Genomic DNA, 12,440 nt, shown 5'->3' with positions numbered 1-12,440 from the left:
TGTAACGAGGGTGTGTCTCTTCTCCCAAGTAACAAGCAACAGGACAAAAGTAAACAGCATCAAGTTGGTGCCAGGGGAGGTTCAGATTGGATATTTATTATTGTACCTAATGTCAGGATTGGGACATTTCAGTGCCAGGTCACTCTTGTCCATCTAGCTCACTCTTCATCATTTTATCTTGTTCCATTTGCAGAACTTGGCTCATGGAGTTCATTAATAAATCTAATAAATATGGACTTTACTGGGTTGTTATTTTAAACAACTGGTAATTGGCTTAATGAGAAACAGATGCCTGGAATCTTTGTATTGTCTTCTAAGGGAAATATTTATATAGAGACTCAAATTTTTAAGTTTTGTTTTATAGAGGGATTCAGAGAATAAAGGCATCTGCTGCTATTCAACAGAGTTGTTACAATGCTGGCTTGCCTCAATTAATCTAGCTTGACTGCAGTGTTCTAATGAAAGGAAATGTAGAATAAAAATTGAAAGCTGCAATGTATATAAATCTTGAAATGTCCACGGATAGCTGATAAATTGCTGTGTTTTGTTCAGTTTATGCAAAAGATAAAATCAAGAAGCAGATTGCAGAAGCTAAAATTACACATCAAGTCATTAAACCTCAATCTTCATTACTGAAGAATTGTTTGATTCTCAGCTAGATCAGAATCTGAACAAAAGAGTAACTGGGTGACATGTTCAGAAGGGTCCTGCACATAGGAAAAAAATCCACAGAATAATGTCATAGGTGAGATCTAAGTGCAGAACTAAGATTGCTCCTTTTCTATCTTAAGGGGCTGAATATAAACAATATTTTGCACTGATTTTCTCTTTGTTACTAACCCTTTATTTCTTCATTAAGTTTCATTCTCATAATCTATTTGTGTTAACAAAGACTTGGTAACTTTTCAGTCCGCTCTCTTTACTTCATAAAGAACTCATCTTCATGCCTTCACCATATTATCCTTTAGAAAAAAAGACCATTCAGTCAAACAATGCCATTTTTCCTTTTTTTTTTTTTTTTTTTTTGTGCTGGAGTCCATTTGCAGTATTACATTTGGGTTGTTAATTTACTAAACTGTGCTTTTACTTGTACACAGCAATTGTAGAACACCACTAAACAAGAGAAGGAAAGACATTCTTGTTGCACATCTGCCCACTAAGTAACTCATGACACTCAAATTCCCATTTCCATTGTTATTGGTGGAGATAGATTTTTTTTGTTAGTTAATTCAGCACTTATTTCATTTGCAGAGTGTATTCTTTTGAATGTAGCAGTATGAGTGATGAATAAAAAGGAAGAGATGTTTGCACTGGGATGTTCAGAGATCCCCATTGTATTGCATGAGGAATATAATAGCTGACTACATGGAAAGAGAACTGGACAATCCAAATGTCCATCAATAAGCTCCTGCAAATACATTCTGTAGTGGAACTGTCACATATTCATTGTGTTTTCCTACTGAGAAAATATTAGTACCACATACCTGGTGTTAGATGAAAGATGCAGAACTGCTCTTTAAATAAGAGCATTTAGGGACAGCAACCCCTTTAGTCCCTCCCTCATTGTTAACTTCCACAGAGTGCTTCTACTACACATTACCCATTAGCTGAGCCTGGGTCATTTGGGTAACCTTGATCCAGTGTATATTTGAATGAACTGCCTGTTTTTAAGGCTGTTTGATGGATTTCTGCAGGGTTCCCTCTGTTGGAATGAGAAAGTGCTGTATATGCATTTCAAACATCAAAATAAGGCAATTCAGGCTGGTGATCTGCTGCTCTTCATTAGTGTGCCTAAGCAGACACTGTTTGTTCTAATGAGTAGTCTTGGGGCTGTATTGAAGGTCTGCTGTCTGTCAGTGTACAGTGAGCAAACTAAAAATTAGGTTAACAGTTGACAGCAACACTTGTCATCATTGCCAATCCCATTACTACCTCTACTGTTTTTATGCTGATTATCTTTATGTGCTCTTAAATACTCTGTATTGTTCTTTGTGTAGTTTCTCAGACAAATGGGAAATGGTCTAGGACCAGCACCATTTTTTCAAAGTTTTTATCTGCCTTTCCAGTGAGCGTGCAGGTGTCCAAAGGGAAGATGATTGACAGGAAGCAATTACAGAGTGAGAGCCTGCAGAAGGTGTCTGAGAAAAGGGAAGCATAACTTTAAAACCCAGAGCCAGGATTTTTGAATAGTGAGGTAGCAGGAGCTCCTGTTGCTGTGGAAGTTCTCAGTGGCTCTGACCTGTTACTGCAAGACAGTGTAGCAAATGATAAGCTCAGGGACTGGATGCCAGCCAGCAAAAGTGGACATGCAGTATTTAGATACGAGATCTTTTTCTTTAGAACAAGGAAAATGATGGTCTAAAAGTCAAGCCCAGAGGAATGACTGATTGACTTTATATATGCTAGCAAACAGCATATTTGCACACAAGCAAAGCAGACAGTGAGGCACCAAAGCTTCCTCTGAAGATCAAGAAATGTAATGAGCCAACACAATGAAGTGCTATCCCTTTTTTTAAAGGGCACTGCAAGTAGACCTTTATTTGTTTTAGCATACCCTACTGCTCTTACTTCCCTTGAAAAGTTCTATCTTATCCACAGGGAAAAACAACAGTGTGCAAAATATTTGTGTTCCATCTGTGCACGCCAGCGTATTCTGGCTTTTATCTTGTAGTTAAATGTGATGTCAGTGTTGCCTTGTAGCAGAATTAAAATCTTACTATGTAAGCTTTGTTTCTCTCTTATCTTCTATTCAAACTATATTAACTAGAGCAGCCGAGATACACTCATGGAAACCCTCGAGGCCCACTTAGTGAGCCAAATCTGAGGGGTGCTTTATCACTTCTGAAAGGTTAGATCAGCTGTGTGTACATTACAACTTGGATGAAGGGAGGGGAGGGGTTTATTCACTTTTCAAATTTAACGTTTGTTTGCTTTTGTTTTGTTTTTTTCACATGCCGTTTTGTGTTCCTTCAGGGAATTTTATTACATTGAAGGTTTTTCCAAATTGTGTGGTTCTAAATCGCAAACAGCTTGTCTTTACAGGGGATTTGAAGATCTTATCTGGTTTTCTGTGCCTGGGTTAGCTGATAATTTAAAGTCAGGCAGTTCTTGTGCATTCTGAGCTCAGAACTGCCTCAATTACAATGATGTATTCAGATAAAATCAGACAAAAATATTACTGGATTACCTAAAAATGTGTCGGAAGTCACCTTTCTTATCAGTGTATGTGTCCACCAGTTCAGTGTTGATCACCTTTCATAAGAAACAATCTTCAGTAAGCAGAAGTGCACAGGTATTAAATAGTCTCTTTTCAAATAATACAGTTGCTTAAAGAGCACTGTCACAGGCTTAAAACAGCAGTCAAGCCAACATCAGTCAAGAAATCTTTTCCTATGGAAAGTATTTCCCACTTCAGAAAAGTTTCTTGAAATGTTTAAGCCTTGTTTTGTTCATTACATAGCATATGTAGGCAATAAGTGAAAGCAATCACTATGTAAAACATGAGTGAACAGAAAGTTTTAATGACTGCAACACAAAGGTTACCACTTCAGTCAAATGTTGTCTTTCTCTTCTGGTGACTATTTTTTTTTTTTGTATTTTCTTCTTCTCCTCTCCCTCTTTCTGTCTCACTCTGAATTTTTCATTTCTCCTTTTCTTTTCTTTTCTTTCTTTCTTTTCTTTCTTTTCTTTTCTTTTCTTTTCTTTTCTTTTCTTTCTTTCTTTTCTTTTCTTTCTTTTCTTCTTTCTTTTTCTTCTTTCTTCCTTTAGTTTTTTTTTTTTGTTGTTGTTATATTTTAAACCAATTGAAAACTCTTCTCTTTACTATATGAAGAACAAATTCACAGTCCTTCCCTTCTTTCTTCACAGCACATTGTATTGTATCTTTAATAATATTTCATTAGCTGTTTGAAACCATTCCCTGGGACAAGCTTTTATTATTTGTTAAGTAAATCAAATATCAAAGTCCTAATCTTTAGGAGGAAAAATGGGCTAGACTCAGAAAAAATATTTACATCTTTTATTAGCTTTTTGAATTAAAATTTGAAGTGCCCAAGAAGATTCCAAATAATGTTTTCAAAGCTCTAAGGTACCTAAAACCAGTTTTTAGAAGCCATCTGCCTGCTAACATTCAGAATACAGTAAAGAAAATCTAGGAGTGTTGTACCTCTAAGCAGCATTGTGGAAGGAATATTTTGCTTAGCAAAAAGGGATGTAACAAAGAGCTTCCTGAATAAATTGGAAATGAAAAACAAGAGGTGAAAAATCTGGTCATAATGGTACCTTGGAGACCTGCATTAGCTCAAATTCAATGGCTCTGCCTTCATGCAGCATTTTAAGATACCTCTCTGTTTTGGCCTCATTCAAGCCATGTCATAGTGACAGAGTGAGTATTTTCTTTCTGTCCAAGTCCTCTGAGGTATTTACATGCTACCTTCTGAAGACAGTATAAAGAAGTCAATTTAGAATTTACCTTACCTATGCATTCAGTGGACTGTAAGTGACCTTTTTTGTAAATCATGGAATCCCAGAATGGTTTAGGTTGGAAGGAGCATAAAAGATCATCTCATTCCTCCCCTCCTGCCATGGACAGGGACATCTCTCCCTGGTTGCTCAGAGCCCCATCCTACCTGGCCTTGAACCCTTCAAGGGATGGAGCATCCACAGCCTCTCTGTTCCAGTGCCTCACCCTCCTTGTAGTGAAGAAATACCTGTGTCCTGGTGGGTAGGATTTCTCATTGAGAAATAAATGACTGTGCACCATTTTTTACTCGTGTGTACAACCAATGTGTAATTACATCCTTACATGGAACAGCTTAGAGAGGAAGCAAGGAGATGGCACAGCTAATGAATAATGATGCAGATAGTTTTGTTCACAGAAGGATGGATAGTGCCTGTGAGGTGATCAGTGTCTTTCTATGGTTTCCTATCCAAACACAGAACTGGTTGGTATTCAGAGCAGCCTGTGTTCATTCACTTTATGTTTACAGACATTGCAGTCATGAGTGTTGCTCAAGTTTGCACTCTTAATTACATACTGAGTGAATGAAAAAAAAAAATTGGGGAGGAATGGGGAGATAAGAAAACCCCACATGCTGTACATGAAAAATATTTATTAAATCCTTCAAAAGCAGGAAATTCATTTTCATAAGAGGAAATAAGCCCTGCTTCAGACAAACTTCATTTTCTTTTACACACAAGTGAAAAATAATATATCCTGCACATTAGTTACAGTGAAAGTGTGCATATGGTACCCAGAGGGTCCTTTCTATAAAAAAGGATCATGAAATCTTGTCAACATACTATATTTTGCTGCTGGAAATAAATTAGGAAGATTAATGAGCTTAAGTTATTGCTCTCTAGTATGCCAGGGAATAAGTTTCTAAATTAGAATTTTAATTGTATGTTCTTTTGCAGTCCTCTCACTAATTCACCATATTTCTAAAATCTTTCCTTATATGGTAGTCTTAAAGAATTTTAAAGAAATTAAAGTAATGGACTTTTTAAAACTTAGGTAGGTAAAATGGAAATGGCTCCTAAAGCCTATCAAAACTAAGTTATCTGTCAAATCTTTTAGACTGCTCTGCATAATCAATAAAGATTTCTCTTCCTGCTGTTGAATATTACCTGTGAGTTGCAAGTATTATCTTCAATGTTAGATATCAAGAAAAGAAGTTACACCACCAGATCTCATAAATAGGTTGGATTAAAAATACGTGGAAAGTAATTTCTCATTAGTTATTACAGGAGTATGATACTCTATTATACTCTTTTTTGCAACCTTGACATGATTTAAGATCAAATGGCAATTGGTTACTGTAGACTAAATGTACTAAGCTACCAAAATATTTCAATCACCAATATGTGCAGTTTCACAAATCACACAACTTCCATTCCACAGGAGAGGACACATTCCAGGAAAGAATTTGGGTGGGTCTGTGTAGTGGTTCCAGCCATTCCACACATTTTCCTACAGTCTCTCAGGTCACTTCATCCTCTGGGTCCTTTCCCCAAGCAACTCCAGACACTGTCATATATAGGATAGGGTGGGGGAAAAAAATTATTCTTGATTATCTTGTTCAAATGCTCTTAGCATCTAAAAAACAGCCTTCACCATAGGTAGCACTCACAACTTGCTATCCTGAAGGTGTGCAACACCTTCACAATTTTCACAGTGACTGACAAGTCACTTTCACTGAAGTTACTTCCCTGTTCTAATGAGTTAGTTAGCTACTCTCTTGTCCCATAGTGTTAACTAAATTTCATGTATATTTCCCAATGCTATTGTCAACTAGAGCTAATTCACTATGTGCTGTAAGTAGCTGTGTCATTCATAGTACAATACTGAAGCAGTTTGATCATTTTAGTGTGTTTTCCTTGGCCTGCTATAGATTGACTAGGCTGCCCAGTTGTCCAGGGAGTAGAAAAGCCTGTGACTTTAAAAATATAAACACTGGGAAATGCACTAACTGAAAGCACTGCCTATGAAAAAATGAGCTCACCAATGCAATCACAGAATTAGTTCTCTATTTTGTCTTATCTGTGTGATTTTTCCTTATTTTGAAATCCAAGTGTTAAGTCATGCTGAAGTTAGTCAGTGGAGGAGGTAATAGTTCCCCTTCCATTTCAACATTTAATATAGGCAGTGAGTATGATGTTTAATGTCTCAAAAGACCAGAAGGACTTCAGTTTTTGTATTCTTCTCATGCGTAATGCAGACTAACCTAAATTCACCTGAGAAAGAAAAGACTGTTTCCTACCTCTGGCTATGCAAACCCTTGAGTGGATGTTTCTGGGTTTTTTAACATCAGTTCAAGGAGGAACTACCACTGAAAGGAGCATTGGGAACAATATTAGAGAGGTGCTGTATTTCAGACTATTAACTCTGTATCTGCTGTAAAACTGATCTGCATCTTACATCATATAACACTTAGAAAACCTTCTGTAAACTATCAGCCTAATTTTTTCAGAAAAAAATCTGAACAAGGGGGTTTTAGCAATAACATCAATATATTCTATTTGCAATAGTCTTTATTGCGTTTTGGGGTCTTTTTTCCTCTGTGTTCAGATTTAGGCTACAGTGACACACCAGTAAGTGCTTTATTGCTGCTGAAGGCAGTTTACATTGATTAGATAGATTTTCACATTGGCTCTTGCAACAGACACTTTTCAAGGTGAGGCACAGTAAAATGTTTTTTTAAATTCCATTATTTGAAAACTGGACATAATTCTCAGTGATTGAAGGTGACAGGGAAGGAAAAGCTGATGGTGAATATATTCTCTAGTGGCAGGTTGTCATCCACAGATGCTCTCAGTGACCAAAGCAGTGACTGAAGTACGAAGAGCTGCTTGCATACCAGGGGTTGCCATCAGTGAAGTCATTTAGCACTGCTCACAAGCACTTGGGGAGATCTATTACCTGCAGATGATGCATTTTCAATGATGAAAGCTTCCCTCAAAGTGACTAGCAGATTTCTTCTAACATACCTTTCAGTGACCCTTTTTAATTCCTCAGTGTCTAAATACTGAGTTATCAACAAAAAGAACATGATTATTAAATTTTCTATTAAAAAAAAAAAACAGTTAATGTTGGTAAGTCACAAGAACATCCTCACATGCCAGATATTTAGCAGATTTTGAATACTGAAAGTCCAATGAACTGACAGATTTACTGCACTCACAAATCTTGCAGTGTTCATTAAATGAGCCTGAAGATCCTTGTCCTCCAAATACTTATGGACTTGTTTAAATGTGTATTTAGTAGAGTTCGTAAATGCAAAGAGTCTAATGTGATCTGAGGATCTTAACTCAGACTTTCATGGATTCATTTCTTCCCATCTGTAATCTCCACATATAAAATGGACACAGCATTAAACTAGTAATGAATCTTCACTATTAAATTCAGGGCATTTTAGGCATCTAATTTAGCTGCAACTCAAAGGCCTGTAGTAGAAATATAAGTTTCTTCTCTAGCTAATTTGGTTTAGACAAGAACCTCCATTAGAATTACTGTTAGTTGTCTAGTCTGGCCTAACTTGCATAACTCTCTGCATATAACTTAAAAACAAATCCAGAGGTATTTATAACTGGATAGGTCAAATTACTAATGTTGTTAAAATACATCATAATCTTGTTCTTTAGAAATAGCAATGGAAAATGAATGTTACCAGTGAAGAAACTCAGTCAGTAGAGAAAATCAGATATCATAAAGACTGATACATTTAAAAACAAATCCACAGGTCAAACTAGAGACTGTTACACAGTGCAAGAGCATTTCTTTGTACCTACAAATAATATTCTTGCTTATTAAGTAGGCAGAGATTTATGATGTCCTTAACTTCTTATATTCTTTGCTTGTAAGAGCTTATATTTTGTAAATGCATTGTAAGAGACTACACTGTTGTCACCTAGCAACTGCAAAGTATTCTTTGGAAAAGTTACTGCTTGGTTTTTGATTAATAATAAAAATAGTAATTCCTCACTTTACATTTGTAGACCTTAAAGCACTTACAAAGATGTATTTTTGTAAGTATCCCTATCTGAAAGCATGAAATCTAGGATAGAAAGTGTGTTGGCAAAGATGACAATCAACAGTGATCAAAATTTTATTCTGAAGATCTCACCCTGTTCTCCACATTCCAGCCTCTTCAAACTGTACTTTTATATAGGTCCTTTCCAGTATTTTTTTGCCCTGTGAATTTTAAACTAGGAAAAGGAATAATCTAAAATAATCTGTATTTGCAATGATTATCTCCTCCTCTCATTTGAGATAAGGCAGTTATTTTCTAGTCTGAGGGTCACAGTGAATAAGCCCTTGGCAAATATTTAATTTTTAATGGAAATCACTACAGTATTGAGTTAAAGTATGAATGAGAAGTATCACATTCATCCTAAGATGATCCTCCTGCTGCATCACTGACCAGTTTTTATGTTGCATATAAAGCAGTTCTCTGTAATCAATCTTTCTTCAGAAAGTGTTTAATTATTGTAGTATTGCCTACTAACAGAGTGGCAGTTGACACATATACTGAAATGTCTGTTGTAACAACAGCTAGCTTGGAGAGCATTTAATTTTTCAGGATCACAGAGGCTGGGTAGCCATGGTTCTGTGTGATTTTGAGTTGAAGAAACACTTATTTAAATTATTTGAGAAATGTCCTATACTCATTTTGGGTTCTCCATTGCCCTTGCCAAGCAGTTGGTGGAGTGAAGCTGTTTGGGGGCCATATTTCTTCCTAAAATTCCACAATTTTAAGAAAATTCTGGGGATGAATTAGAATGAATAGCCACAAAGATAATGTGTGGGCTGCTGTGCAGCAGCATCCCTGGAGAGTGATATGTCAGGAAAGAGATTTTTAAAAATTCCTGTAATGAAACGTGTATTTCTCACAAGCAAGGAAAGATCTTGACAGGTCATCTGTTATGAAATATCTGCTCTGTTCTGTACTTGTGGGACAAATGAGATTTCTCCTTATAATACATTGTGGATTATCATTCTGTTGCAGTTTGTGTAATGGCAGCACACAGGGAATTTAGGAAATGACACTCCAGCTGTCTTTTACAATAACTGGGTTTTTTATGCTTTTGCACTATAATACCTCTTCCTTCAAATTATCTTTGCTGTATTCTCCTCACTGTAATACCAGTGTGTATCCCAAAATGAATTAAAAAGAAAAATGGATATACATAAATTATGTCTTCTTTTCCCTGTGATATGTTTTATTTCATTCACAAATTTATTGATAACTCAAAAGAAAAACAAATATATAAAGTTATTTTTCTGTAACAAATTTTTAATAAAGAAAGTGAAGTCAGTAAGCAGTAGCTGGAAATATAAATCTATTTCCTGGTCTTTGCTGTTGTGTGAGGTTTGATATATATCTATGTAAAAGAACAGAATTATCTGTGTTGCAGATCAGCTGTTAAGAGATGGTTTATCTGTAAGGCTCATTAAAGTTATCATGGTTTTCAGAAGCTTCAAACACTTGGGAGAAATAGAACTTGTACATTGCAGATGAGATGCATGCAGGTTTCCAAAAACAGTACATTGTCCATTGTATTTCTTCCCTGAATTCAGCACCATCTAAATCTTTCCCAGTTGCCTTCAGAGATTTACTTTATTTAATTGGTTTAAAGCGATTTTGTAAAAGTTCATTAGTGGGAGAGAGAGAAGCAAGATGTCCCTTTGAGAGTATTTGGGTGTTCCATATTTCAAGGTGTAGGCTCAGAAGCTGTGTCAGCAGGACTCTCTCTCTGTAACAGCACATGTAATGCTCACTGAATTAAACTCAACACCACTTGCTGGGTAGTGTCTTATGGATCAATTCTGTGCATTAGTCCCTAGGAGGCCTGTGAGAAAACTAGAATTTTCAGTAGTCTGCTTAGCTGTCTGAAAGGCAACATCCACATCAAATTTTAGATCAGATGAATTGTTAGTTAGTTGTGCCTTTGGAGCTTTGCTGCTGACCATTTCCATCTCTACTTTGCCTTTAACTGTGTTTAATTGTTCATCTCCCAGCATTGTCTGAGAGTGTGAACATTGCAAGAAATTGAGACATAGATCTCTGCCCAGGGGAAGTAATTCCTTATGCAGTTTGGTCAGACTTACTAGAAAAGTAATTTCCATCCAGCCTGAGCTGGGAGTGCTCTGGAGTGGGAGGAGCTGCTTGCTTTAGATGCCATCAACAAATCTGTAATCAGATAACAATTCACACCTTTCTGGCAAAGAGCCCCATAGCTGGAAATCATCTTAGGATTTACAGGGTTACACTTCTCTATCCTGGTAGCAATCAGTGCTTCTCAGAGCTGTACCCAACGATGGTATGTTGTGATTAAAGAGAAATTTATTTGTATTACTGGGGTTTAATAATTTCAGTTTCCAAACCATTAAATATTATCTAAGGAAGTGTGGAGAGATGAAGGAAAAACAAATTGAAGCCACTGACAAGGCTTCTGGTTTCCTTGAGTTGCTATTTAGAAACATTTTAGAAGTAGTCCATGTATTCCCAGGAATTTCTAGATCATAATTTGGAAACCAGCACTTTAGTAAACCTGTGAAAAGAATACCCTTTTTAAACACTGAATGTGCTTGTGTTCCATTGACTTCAGCAAGAGATCAAGGGTTTGGTTTGACTTTTATGCTCTTTGCTATTGAAAATCATTGGGATTTGAAAAACAACTTTTTTTTATGTTTGAGGGCAAACGACAGTAATAGTAGACAATTTCATAGGCATTATCTGTTTTAAACCACTCAGAATGTGTTGAGATCTTGTAAGAGATACAAACTTCCCAGTGTTTTCTCTATTTAGTGTGATACAAAAGATTTAATCTACTGATTAAAAAAGATAAAGTAAAAAGATAAAAAACATTAGTTAAGACTGACCATAATCATGATGGAATTCCAGTAGTTTGCTTTGCAGCTAAGTATTTTTTACAAGGTTAATATTTTAATAGGAGATTTTAAAATGTATTTGCATCATATTACCTAGACATACAAAGCATAAATTAAGAGATTGTGCAAATGATCTTTTATACCACAGAAAGCACAGGATATATAAGGCATAATAACTTGCTTGCTGCCCTTTTGGCAGCTTCTGTATTTTATTAATGTAAAAATAAACTTTTAGCACCTTCAACTTTCTTATTTACATCTTTATTAGCTAAAGGACAGCAGTTTGGTGAATATGAGATTATATCTTTCCCAAAATCACATTGATTTTATCTCTGAGAAAGTAATCGTGGTGATGTTGTAAACTGTGCTTAAGTGAAAAAAAGACACACATGTGCCAGTTGAATTCGTGATTTTTTAAATGTCTGTGTATGTTTTGATCCCTGAGGTCATCTGCTAACAAGTAAGTGAAACTTGGGGTATGTCAAAAATAAAACATACCAGTACAGTCTGTAATTTCTACACTCAAATACTGGAGCAGCTCCAACACTGGTGATGAAGCTATTCAGCTTCACGTGTGTGTATGAGAAGTATACAGGGAATCTGGATAGCACAAGTGAAGGACTCTCAGTGTTGCAAGAAGGAAGATTTGGAAAGGTTTAATAGCACTTCACTTGCAAATAATTCTTCTTGCTATTACACAGATAATCTCATGTCAAATTTTAAGTAACATCTGGAGCTATGCATAAATGCCATTTAAACAAGAGACTCATATTTTTGCTCAATAAATGAATCAGTTAAATGACACTTCAACAACAATACCCACAAGTACTGTTTGCCTTTCTCTTTCATTTAGCCATAAGGTAACTGTTGCTGCTTGCTTTTCTTAATGTCATTTTCTTTCCTGTTTTTTAGAGTTTCTTTGAAGGACAGTCTGCACCATGGGATTCAGCCAAGAAAGATGAGAACAGAATGAAAAATAGATATGGGAATATCATTGCATGTGAGTGTTGACAACATAATTGTGCACTTTGTTAACATCCCTTCAGATCTG

General features: G+C 36.0%; 1 protein-coding gene across 7 annotated transcripts in view; it reads left to right on the top strand.

The window, feature by feature from the left end:
- Positions 1–12,440, top strand: part of PTPRM (protein tyrosine phosphatase receptor type M) — a 445,192-nt gene that overhangs the window by 372,893 nt on the left and 59,859 nt on the right. For all 7 annotated transcript variants that reach the window (XM_079300125.1, XM_079300120.1, XM_079300119.1 and 4 more), the window contains one exon: positions 12,302–12,389. In XM_079300125.1, coding sequence (XP_079156251.1) covers positions 12,302–12,389 — 88 coding nt within the window. The remainder of the gene's footprint in view (positions 1–12,301; positions 12,390–12,440) is intronic.

This window comes from Erithacus rubecula, assembly GCF_903797595.1.
Source record: "Erithacus rubecula genome assembly, chromosome: 3".
Classification (NCBI taxonomy): Eukaryota; Metazoa; Chordata; class Aves; order Passeriformes; family Muscicapidae; genus Erithacus; species Erithacus rubecula.
Note: the sequence above shows the minus strand (reverse complement) of the source record. Positions and strands in the feature narration are given on the sequence as shown.